Raw genomic sequence first — 13,233 nt, forward strand, 5'->3', positions numbered from 1 at the left:
AATTAAAAAATAATAAAAGAACTTTTGTAAAACACATACATACAATGCCCTACTTAAACATAACATAATGCCTACAGACATTTCAGTTATTTTTGTTAACAAATAAAAATTAACAGAAATATTAACAAATTTAGTTGATTATTTATAAACTGCCGACTTCTACTTGTAGACATGTAAAAACCATAACATAATTTAAAAAAAATGAATCCTCCCAGATATTTTATATGATGAAGGATGTAGGATCTTTCTGATTAAAAAGTATATGTAATTTTTATTTATATGAAAAATATGGCTTTATTCATCTATGTTTATGTTCTCCCTTCAAAGTAAAATTCCCAACACATAAAACAAACTTATGGCAATGTACTTTCAAGTTTTAAAACTATTTCTGGAGAGCACATTATGATATTGACTTTAGATTGCTCAGCTGTCTGGTTTAACATAATATTCATAAAATGTTGTTCTTTTTTAGTTTTCCTTTTTAAATAAGAAAACAGTCAAATAGGGCTGTACCTAACAAATACAATGGTTCATTAAGTATCATTATGTTTGATCAAAAATTCTCAAATATCCAGTGACTGTTGTGTTAGTGTATTATCCAGTGAGCAAGTGCAATTTTATAACTGCTCCATAATAATTTATCAGTTTTTTTAGGTATAGCTTTACCAAAACAGGTTTTTATACTTATCATAGATACATTATAAAAATTCATCCAACAAGATATTGTTGGATGATAATAAAAACTACAGAGACTACCTAAAGAATTCTATTGTGTTTTTTCAGTCTTGGCTTACTTGGAACTGGAAGCCTTGTGTTAAGATAATTAAAATGTTTATTTTTGTGTTGTAGCAATATATATACCCATGAATTTCACTAATCATGATAAATTTAAGTAATGTTGGCTCATTAAGCCTAGTTCACACAGAAAAGAAAGTTAAGCTAACGTGTAATTTCTTTTACTCCCTAAAATTTAGTTTGTTTCTGGACTATTTTGATGAAGATTAGTTTAATTAAGGCATTCTCCAAAATGTCTTTTTTACTAAAAAAAAATACTATCATTCCAAGTTTGACCCTATAATCTGTATTTTAAGTTTCACAAACAGAGTGTCACATAAAGGCTTCACAAAGACAGATATACTTCATGTTAGTATTAGCTTAATTAACAATATAAACTTTTTTTTTATTATTGGGATAAACATTTTATATCACTTAGCATTTTATAAAAGAGTAAAAAATAATTGTAAATAACTGGAAGGATTTCAAACTAAAATAATTAAATTAACCAATAATATTGCTAAAGGACTCAAGTAATAAAACTTCAAATGCAAAACTATACAATTTCTAGCAAAATTTAAAACAAAAACTTGGATATTTATCATCATTTTCACCACCACTCTTGATAGAAATGATCTTATGCTATGTTCTGTTAATAACAATATAAAAGTCATTAAATGACAAAGAAAAGCAGTTTGGAAAGTTAAACTGGAAACTAGAAGTTAGAATATTAAAAAAAAACTACAACTTACCTTATCTGAATCGGTTGTATTTCCAGATCCAAATGAAGCTAATGAGCCACGATCCAGATTTTCAACACTTTCATCTAATGATGCTGAATCTTCAAGATCGCTGTAAAAAATATATGTTGTTTTAATTACCATAATAATATTAAATTAATACTATTTTTACTTTAAATCACTAAAACAGTTTCACACAGGGTATGTGTGGCGCACATGCATGCACACACACACACACACACACACACACACACACACACACACAATGGAGGTTCTACTAAAAAAAGTATGTATATTGTTTTGAATACATAATTGTACAAATAAAACTGAACTGATTAAATTGTTTTTTTTAAACATAATTTTTATTAAATATAAAATTATTACTGAAGAGAACAGTACAACTTTTTTTCTATGTCAATATCAAAGTAATATTAAAATTATACAGGAAATAAACTCACCGACTAGAACGTTGACTTCCTGGTTTTAATTTAGCTGGACTCTTTGGTAAACTGAGAGGAAGTGCTGAACTAAAATACGTCTCTTGAATAACTTCTCTTAATTTCTTCACCCAGTGTTGTTTTCCATCCAAAGAGGAAGCCTAAAAAAATTTACATCATCTTTATTTTGTTTATGCATATAAAACACAAGAATATCAAAATAAAAGATCAGAATTGGTTAATATATTCAAAGAGGTTGATATTACATAACATCAAATGTGGTTTGGTGCTTGTAATGGCCAACATTTAAAAGCACAGCAAGGTAAAATAGAGTAAAAGGTTTTGAAAGAATATATGTAGTGCATGTCAGCAATACTGAATATTTTTTGTCATTCTTTAGAACTTGATTCAAATTTCTATCAATCATTCTTTGTGAACAGAGCTGTTCACTTCTTCAGAGAGTTGTCTAACTCAGTCAGACAACTATCTGTTTTTACAACATACTGAAGTAAGTAACTTGACAAGCACTTACTTCAGTATGTTGTAAAAACTGGTGCTTTTATTTATTTTTATTTTATTTACTGATTATGAATAATATACTATTTTTATAATTTACAAAAAAATATAAACATTACAAAGTGGTTTTGGAAGTTTTAAATAAATGAATTTATGAATTTAAGAAGCTGAATTTTATGTAGTATGTTTTTTTATTAAGAGTTTAATAAATTGTTTTAAAATTATAATTTAAATAAGTATTTTTAAATTGCATGATGCTATAAAATATTTGTTAATAAAGTTTTATAAGCATGTTCAAGGAAATTTTCTGAGAAAACATGAGTCAACGTACTAGATGCTATTAATGGAAGCAGTTTTCAAACAATGGTAACCGTACTGAACTTTGTAGCCTGTACATTTTTTTCTTTGTGCTCAAAAAAGAGTAATAGATCAGAATAATCTATTTTACACAGATAATAAAATTAAAAATAACTCCTAAATATATCTCTATTAAAGAATTAATAGAGTGCATAATTTAGTAACATATATGTATATATTAACATGTATATATTTAGTAACATATATGTATTATTGTCTAACCATAATGTTGTCTTTTTATCATCAAATTTTTTCAAGATTTTTTTTATTATAACTTGCAATGTAGCCATGATGGTGAACATTTCTTTTTTTAAATTCTTGTGTCTAGTATTAAACAGAAAAATAGATTTCTCTATTTTGATGTTTTTATCTTAGCCTTAATTAAACACAAACTGCATAAATTTTTCTCTAATGAATTAATAATCCATCTTGGTAAAAAATGGTTTTTAAAGATTTCCTCACTTAAAATATAATATTTTAAGAATAAAAATTATATTTTATACAATTTCAAATTTATCTAAAATACTTTTTAGAATTTTGTGAAGAATCTAAAACCTGAAAAAATCTTTGGCTGGTTGCTTAAATCATTTTCTGCCAATATTTTCTGTGAACTATTAAAGGAATAAACAACTTTCATTAGAAAGAAATTTTAACTGTAATCATTTTTACTTTTGAAAGCGTGTATTATTACTTATTTTAATTAGAACACTGTATGAAACAGAAATCTTTTCTACCTTATTCAGCCAAAAATACATAATTTCTTTTATATTCAAATTTCAACAAACGATAATTAACTACACTATTAGAACTAAATAAATAAATCGCAGAAGAAATAACATTTTGAAGCAATGAAATCTTGTATCTACAAGCAAGACTGCATTAATACAAATACATACATATGAGTTAAAAATAATAAGTGTTTATTAATAAACAATATTTAAACCTAAAATTAAGAAAAATTATGATAAAAAAGGGAATGGTTAAATAAAAATATCATCTGAAAACATAAATTATAAAAAAATAAGCATCAGTGTTGCAGCTACTGGTGAAAAAAAAAAAGATTGTAGAAAAAATGAAATGAATATTTACAGGATACAAAGGTAATAAACATCAATGTAGTAATGTATTTCCTTCAGTAGCATTCTACAACATAAGATTCAGTAATAGTGACATCTAGCGATGTTAGTTTGTAAGGAGTGAATAAAGTGATGTGCTGTACCTTTTGCTATGCTATGCATTATGACTTGGAATAAAATTTTTTTTAGCAGAAGCTGATTGTGCAGCTCTTTCTGCTACTCCTTTCACATTTTGTGTGTTAAATTACTCAGAGCTGATAAAACTTCAGCGTTCATGTGGAGCAGAGGGTAGTAAAGTACAACATACTGTTTCGACTCTCATCTGCTCTTTTATCAGAATAGCGAAAATAATAGCAACAGTTGTTCTTTTTGCACCATCACTACCGGCTTTACCTGACTGGCATCTATCTGTCAATTTTCCAGTTCTCTGTATAAACCACTGGACAGCCCACAAGCAAATTTATTATCCTACAAGTAGTGCGCTATGACATTTCTTGGTTAGAAAGTTCTCTAGAGGTACAAAAGCAGTGGAAATAACACTCATCATCATTTAAATTTATAAACTATGCAATATACTACACAATCTACTTAACAAGATTAGCTGGAAATTAACATAATGAGGTAAGGCCAGCCAGATTCACGTAACACAGTTACATGAATCATAAAATACCAATGTAATTGATTTTCTGTTAATAAAAGGGTTAGATTTAATTAAACAAAAAACTAAGTTTCAACTTAAGAAACCCTTTCGAATACAAGAAAAAATGATGATGTCATAGTTTTTGCAACAGATTTTGTCTAGAAGATATCTCAAAAACATTTGTTAGGATATATCATATCCTTAATGAGAAATGTTTTTTGATATTTTTCTTAGAAGTTGTGAGGAGTATTGTAGAAAGCATTACACAATACACAGCATCTGCCCAGTCCAATAATAAACTACCAGCAGTATTAGATTCATTTATCAAACTACAATTAAAAAGAAGTTTTGTACAAAAAAAAGCCCACTTTAAAGTAAAGAAAAACTTCAAATTTACTCAAAACGACAAAGGTTGCATGTGAAAAAAGTTTCACATGTTTAGCATATGACAAGTCCCATCTTACAATTCCAGCAACATTTTGGTCATCCCTTACCATAAGGGTTGGTCATATAAAAAATTGTTTCAGACAAAAGTGTTGGGTAATGTTTAGAGGACTAACGACCACCTTAAACTGATTCGATACTTTGCCAATTAAGGTAGGTATGGTTTTTTTGTCTTCTAAACCCCATTTTTTCCACTCCTTCAGCTAGTGACTGGTTATATAAAAAAAAAAAATACTTAAGTAAATTTTAGGCGTTATCCAAAGAATAGTAGAAACTTTAAATTAATTTGATATTTTGTTATATATAATAAAAAGGTTATAGCGATATTTTGTTTTTTTTTAAAAAGTCACCCCATTCTAACCTCAAGGTCCAATTTTGGCTGTTAACAAACCTGATCAAGATTTTGGGTTGAGTTATTTTTAGGGAATAATTTGAAAGTGATTGGCACAAAATTACAGCAGTTATTGTGTTCACAAAATATATATATATATATATAGATAATTATATATAAATGTATATATAAACTTTTGAGCTGATGGTGGTTTTGGGGTCTGGGGGATGTGAAATGTGAAGATATGTTGAAATTTTCTGGAAGTCAGATCTTGGTACCCATTACAATACGTAGCTTTCTTATGAAATCTACCTAAAACCTACAAAAAATCAAAGAAAATACAACATAATTTAGAAAAATACTATATGCAAATAATAAAAAAAATTAATGACTGATTTTTTAAATTCATTATTCTTCAATTTATTATAAAATATATGATTATTTAACATGTATTAAACTTTAACAAAACGCAAACTAAATTACCTTCAAGACAATTCTATAATCTGAAATAGGTGCTCTGCCTGTCCATACAGCAAACTTGCATTCATCTCCTTCAATATGTTCTGTCACACCAAGCTCTGATGTCTGAAATATACATAAAATTAAACTAACTACAAAATATAATAACAATTCCACATATATATTATTTTTATTATTATCATCAGCAATAATTATCTTCTTTAATGGACTATTAAATATTTTCTAAAATAAAAAAAAATGAATTACCTGAACATTCACATATTATTTCCAAACATAAAAAACAAATATTTGGACTACAGCTGACCAGACATTTATCGATGTAACATAAAAATTTAGCTTCTTTTTAATTTGCATCAAATGGCAAGTGACATTCTTTTTTAAGAAAGCTTTAAAAGTATGTTTTGGTAGTAAAAAAAAAAGATTAATCTTTTAAGCCTTAGAAGCTAACACCTAAGTTTAGCACTTACTAAAATCAAAATGGTTTGTCCAATTTTCATAAACTGTTAAAATAGATGAAATGTTTGTAAAGTTTCATGCAAAATTTCAAATTTGTATCTTTATTTATAAAATAAATTATTATTATTTTAATTAATGTTTTTCAATAAATCAAAGATTCAAGATCTAAGATGTTATTCTAATACTGTTTTAATTGTAAATTGAATTTTACCATTTACCATGACTTTAATTTCAATTTTTGATTTTACAAAGAAATTTCAGCTGAAACTATTAAAGTTTTTTCCCCTCTCTGATTTAATATAGCCTTGGTCTCGTGGATAATGTTGTAGCCTGTTGAACAATTATGGACAGTACATATTATCTTGTACCAATTGATTTGTTCATCTATAGTGCATTTACATAACAATACTAATTTATAATAAAAATATACTATATTATAATAACTCAAACTTTTAAGTATTTTAAATACCCAGGGAAAAGATTCTGATGTATTCTCTATTATTTTTTTATATATCCTTGAAGAACAGCTAACAGACCATATATAAATATTAAAACAAGCATTATATCAGAGCACTCGAGATGAAAAATATAAACTGTACTGAAGTTTTTTGCTTAAATGTGGATCACTGCTGGCTCAATGTGTAGCTAAACATTATCCATATTTAGCTAAACAGGGAAGTTTACCTAATCCTTAAAAAATAAATTTCTACTTATAATCAAATTAAAATTGATAGAGAAGCCAAAGTCCAATTTATTTTAAAAAAATACTTGATCTTCCCTAAAAATAAGAGACAATCAGTGATATAATGTTTCTGATATTTCTAATGATTCTGTGTGATATAATGTTGATTTGAGTTTCTTGAAACTCTGGAAGTAAAGAAAAGATTGCTTTACAAAAGAAACGGGTAATTTAAAAATAAAAATTTGAATTTTTAATTTTACATAAACATTTATAAATTTTTAATTTTATATTTTATTGAAATCTGATTTAATTTTGTATTATTGAACACAGATATTAAGAATCACTATTGGCTCTTGAGGTTCAATAAAAGAAATATATTTTGTGTTAGATATAAAAACACTTTTATAAAATAAAAAAGATTCTGTTACAATTCATTACAGCTTAAAGCAGGATGTATTTTGATCTAGTATTTATGAATGACTTGCATCTGTTCACAGGAATCTGTCATCAAAATTGGATACACATATTTTTAAACCAACAGAAATATCATATAAGAGTAATTACAAAGTTGAATGATACAAATTTTAAAAAAAATCAGAAAACTTTTGAAAATACACGAATTATGATGTTACTGCTGATGTTTATAGCAACACATTACTAATTAAACTAAAAATAATCACAATGACGATGAAAACATTGGAAAATGTGAAGTACTTTGAAGAGTATAAAATAAAATTACAAATAACACAAAATGACTCCAAGACTTTTGTATTGAAGTAGGCAAGATTTGTATTGAGGTTTTTCCCTTACATTTTTACATATTTCAAAATACCACTCCACAAAAACAATCATAAGGTAAGTAGAAAGAAAGAAAAACAATCTATTTTCCTTAATCAGAAGACGATGAAAAAATTTTAAATAGGTCAAAACTAGAGAATGAGTGGTTTAAGAGAACAAGAAGTTTGGTCCTGAATAAAATGGTCACTGCATCTCTTGCAGCATGATAGTTTGCAACAACTGGGGAGCCCCTTACTGATAATACTATTAAGGTTGCCAAGTGAGAAATACATTCAATAAGAAGAAAACTAAATGTATAATATAAACAACAAGAAGTAGAACAAGTTGGACTGTTCAAGTACTTTACAAATCTTGGTTAGCAAAGCATTATAGTACCCATGAAGTAAAAATAGAAAGGAACAGCTAAATTAGGTTCAGCAGAAGGAATGGGCTGCCATGTGGTAAGCTCAAAAAAAAGTTTAAGAAAACAGACAGAATGATTTTTATGACATACACCGATTCAAAGAGTTGAGACATTAAGAAAAGAAAATGGAAGTATATAAATAAGTATCTGGGGAAAGACTGAAAAATGAGTTGGCTCAACAAAATAATAAATTAAAGTAGTCTACTGAAGAGAACAGAAGAAAAAACATCAAAAACACAAAATTAAACTGGATATCAATTAAGAAGGAACTACCTACCAATGAATGTAGATGGGAAAAGTAGGAGAAAAGGTAAAAATGAGATAAAACACAATAGGTAATGGGCAACTTTAAGGTCTATGTCAGGTATACATAATAAAAAAAACTTATGCAATATAGACAAGCTTGATTATCATCTTATATGTTAAAACCTGGCATACAGAAAAATATCAAATATTAACAACACAATAATATTCTACAATCTGTGTCCTACATAAAATTATAATCTTTAAGATAATAAAAGATGGAGTGAATTTTCCTTAAGAATTTAAATTCATATTTCCTATTTACATTTAACAAATATTTACACTTAACATTAAGTACTATATATTTTTTTTTTAAATATAGAAAAACTTACCACAAGTTTATTTTTGTATATATATTTTGCTTTCCCTGATGAATCTTTAACTTCTTTACTAAAGACTAGATACAATTCAAAAAGGAAACAATGACGTTCACGTCCCTTTCTTATAAGTAATTTAGGATCCCAAACATGTAATGTGTCCTGAAGTACAACCTCCCCCAATTCTTCCAGACTGGTATCACAACCTTCTAATAATGATAAGTGTAAAGCATCATTTGCTTTCTTTGGAACATTTAACATAACTTCTAGACCATCCTATAAAATAAAAAACAACAATATTAATTTAAATAATGAATTCTTAATACAGATTATCTAATTTATTTAATTAAATATAAGAATGAAAAAGAAACACATTTTAAAATTATAAAAATATTTACAGAAATGATCATAACAACAGAAACCACTATACCTATAACCGTCTTACTACATATTAATAATTAATATGCAGAATAATACTATATCATCACGACTCAAAATCTACCACTGCCTGATATAGAAAGAAATAAAGAAGATAAGAGAAAGTTAAAAGAAAACATATGTAAATATACATATAAGAAAACAGTGTTCCTACTGGACATTAGTATTTTGGTGAGATGCACTTCCCTATATTCTTCTGTCTTGTTATAATCAAAATATATTTGCTACAACATACATCCTCAATTATTTGCTTCTAGTAATCTGATATTATTACATCCCTGAAGTTTTTGCATCATCATAATTATTGTTTAGTTTTTAAATGCAAAATAATTTATATAGTAATAAATAATTTACTCATTGAAAAATCATCTGTAGATTTAATCTTTATGCTGATTTAATAAAATTTACTCACTGAAATTCAACTGTACATTTTAATCTTTATGCTGATTTAATAGAAGATGAAAAGAGTGGGGAACTGACAGATGCTCTCCAAAGAAAAATTAATAAATTTTTGATTTTAAAATATAAATTAAATAATTTTTCTTGTAACATTACTTTTTTTAATTTTCATGGTTATTCTACATAAAAAATTGCAATAGAAATTTGAATATGTCATAACTTGCTCAAAGTGATTATAGATTTTTGATATGACTTTGGATTTTAATAATTGTACAAAATATTAAACACATTTCAACATTTTTTATAGAGGCAAACAAATGTTTTCTGTCCTGGTGTTCATGCTCCTGAATTTTTTTTGACCAAAAGCAGATAATACCGCTTAATACTTTTTGCTTACACCATCTTCAAAAATAATCTCTACATAATTTAAAATATAAAGTTATTTTTAAAAAAAAACAAGCACAGTAAATTTCAAAAGTCTGATTCTGCAATTTTTTCTTGTTTGGATATAGTTCCTAATAAATTCTTCTTAATATTTTAAAATGTTTTTACAAATATTCTTAATATTTTTGAGCTTATTCATTTCACTGCAATGACAATGTAATTAGCAATCATTCAGAAGCTGTCAAGATACAACAATACTTTACAGGGTACAGACTTAAGCTTTGAAAAATATTTATTTTTTTTATTTGCAGATGGAGAACCAAATTCATCTAAACACCGAAACCAAATGTTGATTTTATTTATATGAAGTCTGTCCAAAAGGTAAAGATTTTTTTCTGAAAAAGGTATTTAAATGTGAACAAGAGAATTTACAGTCTTTTGTGACTGTAGACAGGCATGAAATTTACAATCTTTAAGTTTTTTTTTGACATCTAATATACATATATGGAGTTCATGAAAAAACTTTCATTAAAATCTAACAAATACAAACATAAATAAAACCAGTTGTAGAGCATATTAGAGTTTCTAGAAACTGCTTAAAATGTTTAATTATAATTTATACATATTACAGTAAAAATAAACACAATACGTATTCTCATACCTTAATTTCACCTTGACCTTCATCACAGCATGACTGTAAATCTTTTAAAAGAAGTTGATATTTAGTAATTCTTTGTACAGGTTTAATAAGGTACGCAGCAATAGGATGTTCAACTTTATGCTTTTTCTGCAACTCTTCAAAGAAACTACCACCATGCTGAACTAAAAGTGAATTCGATTCTGGTTTGTTTTTACAATATTTCACATACATATCAAATTTTATTGCCTGAAAAGAAAAAAAATAATTGTATTTATAATTAACGTCATTAGTATAAAAAAAAAAAAAAATAAATAAAATTTAAGCTGAGGATCTTATCACACATTAATTGCAGATAAATAAATTTCACTCACGTACTCACTTTTGAGCTAAAATTTTCCACAGTTCTGGTGTGTTTTTATTAAGACTCAGGTAGACTAACTTGTTGGCTAACAATGTACAGTGGTATTCATAATCATTGGAATCTAGCAGAAACTTTCTGTATCTTAACAATGATCATAAGCTGTATTCCATTATCTGATAACTTTAAAAAAGTATAATTACCTCAAATCTAAAAAAAAAGTTAGTGCTATCCTACAACTGATTTCCAATTGGCTACTAAAAATAAGCTTATTATCTTAACAATATAGAGTGACTGCAGAGTAACCGCTGTCTTTTTTTTATTAATTGCAACTTGGATATGTATTTCAACACAGAAGAAGGGATATTAAGTAATTCACAATTATTTTATTACTTTTAGTAATTATTAAACATTAAACTGACTGGCCAGACACTAGGCCAATCTATAATCTTGTTCAGTTCTTGTCCACAATTCATTCTGCTAAGTGCTGATAAATAGCAGCCAATAGAACATGGAATCAGTTACTGTTTTTTTACCAATTGTGAGGTGCTTAGGATTGTATTGTGTTAACAGTAATAATGTTATAACTGACAGACTGTGAATGAATGATGCTAAAGATTGGATGTGCACTTATTTAATTAAACAACTCAAAAAATTTCAAGCGAGCAATATTTGATAACTTTTTGGGACTTCAAGGGGATTTTACAGACACAATTTATAAAACCTGGAATGATGAAACATTAGGAGTTGATTGTAAAATACTGAAGAAGCTTAAAAAGTCACCTCAATAAAAAAGGGACAGGATGCAGAAGAGTTTTATTCATGTGCATGACAAAATTACTTGGTTTATCACCTGTAGAGGTCACATAAAGGCTTCATATGAACAGTTCAAATTGAACATTTTCAACTGATTCAAACACCAGAAGGTTCAGCATCAATTGAGTACCACCTCTTTATCAAAATAAAAGTTTACGGATCACATAATGCTTGTTAACCAATGAGAACCATGGTGGAATATGTGGCTACATAAATGATCAGTTCTTTGATGAGGGTTATGATAGATATCTGAATTGCTGCATTTAATGAAGAAATGCTGATATTACATGAATAAATGATTTTATTTCACATATATATATATTTAGTTAGGTATATAAAAGTAAACAAATTAGATTCATAGCAATTAAATAGGGACTAATTAAAGGAATTAATCTTCCATATTAAATGCTAAACATATTTGAAAATTTTTTAACATATAAATATTTAGATACTGAATAATTAAAGTTGAATTCAGATTTTTTTTTTAATTCTTTAATTTGTTCATAATATTTTTTATCATTTATAAAAATTATTAAAAAAAATAAATTACCCATGTAACAAAACAATGTCCCACATCTTCAGGCATTGTTTCATATTTTTCTAATTCTTTTAAGAAGACATCTCTATGAAAATCTCTGATGTCTTCAATATTTCCAAAAATAACATCTTCACGGCCAAGAATTCCAGATGGCACATTTGGATGACTTCTCATTTCATCTAAAAATACTTTAATACAAATATCTAAATCTTTTACATATGTCCGTTCAGTCTGTAGCAGTTCAGCCATAATGAACCTGAAAAAAATTACAAAGTGATAAATAACATTTAAAAATTAAATAAACTAAACCATTATATAATATGCATTACAAAATAAACAATTTTGGATTACATAAAAAGCAACCAAACTTACCTAATAATTACCAGATTGATAAATAAGACAAATATTACACCATCTACTGTCCAGCAATAATGAGAAAATAATTTTTACAATTTTATAAAATTATTAAAAATTTAGAAGTTTATCAATAACTTGACTAAAAATGTATCCATCCATTACAATAATAAAATTGTATAACAAATTATTTTTCATAAAAAGTTAAAAAGGCAGAATCTTCATATCACAGAATCAATAAACTTACAATAATTTTTGAAAAATATTGATGGCAATTATTAGTAATTAATTATTGACTAAGTTCATTAGCCACTAAATAGAGACAATCAATTGTACTCTAGTGCTGTTAACTTTGGTAAACAATGGGAATCAGTTTATTAGATTTGATTTTGAATGCTAAAATTTCCTCTTTAACTCTTGCAATACTTTCAGCTTCCAGCATGCTCTCAAAGATTTTCTAAGTACTATGAGATGTTTGTTGCTGTTATTGTTATCATGGGATATATTATGAAATATTTTATGTAAAGACACGATTCAATATTTTTGGCTTGT

General features: G+C 26.7%; 1 protein-coding gene across 11 annotated transcripts in view; it reads right to left on the reverse strand.

The window, feature by feature from the left end:
• trio (trio Rho guanine nucleotide exchange factor) overlaps positions 1-13,233 on the reverse strand; it is a 1,562,448-nt gene that overhangs the window by 332,649 nt on the left and 1,216,566 nt on the right. For all 11 annotated transcript variants that reach the window (XM_075373360.1, XM_075373356.1, XM_075373361.1 and 8 more), the window contains 6 exons: positions 12,340-12,583; positions 10,637-10,861; positions 8,770-9,030; positions 5,799-5,900; positions 1,973-2,112; positions 1,527-1,626 (listed from right to left, as the gene is read on the reverse strand). In XM_075373360.1, the coding sequence (XP_075229475.1) occupies positions 1,527-1,626; positions 1,973-2,112; positions 5,799-5,900; positions 8,770-9,030; positions 10,637-10,861; positions 12,340-12,583 (1,072 nt within the window). The remainder of the gene's footprint in view (positions 1-1,526; positions 1,627-1,972; positions 2,113-5,798; positions 5,901-8,769; positions 9,031-10,636; positions 10,862-12,339; positions 12,584-13,233) is intronic.

Source organism: Lycorma delicatula, chromosome 8 (assembly GCF_047948215.1).
Source record: "Lycorma delicatula isolate Av1 chromosome 8, ASM4794821v1, whole genome shotgun sequence".
Taxonomy (NCBI): Eukaryota; Metazoa; Arthropoda; class Insecta; order Hemiptera; family Fulgoridae; genus Lycorma; species Lycorma delicatula.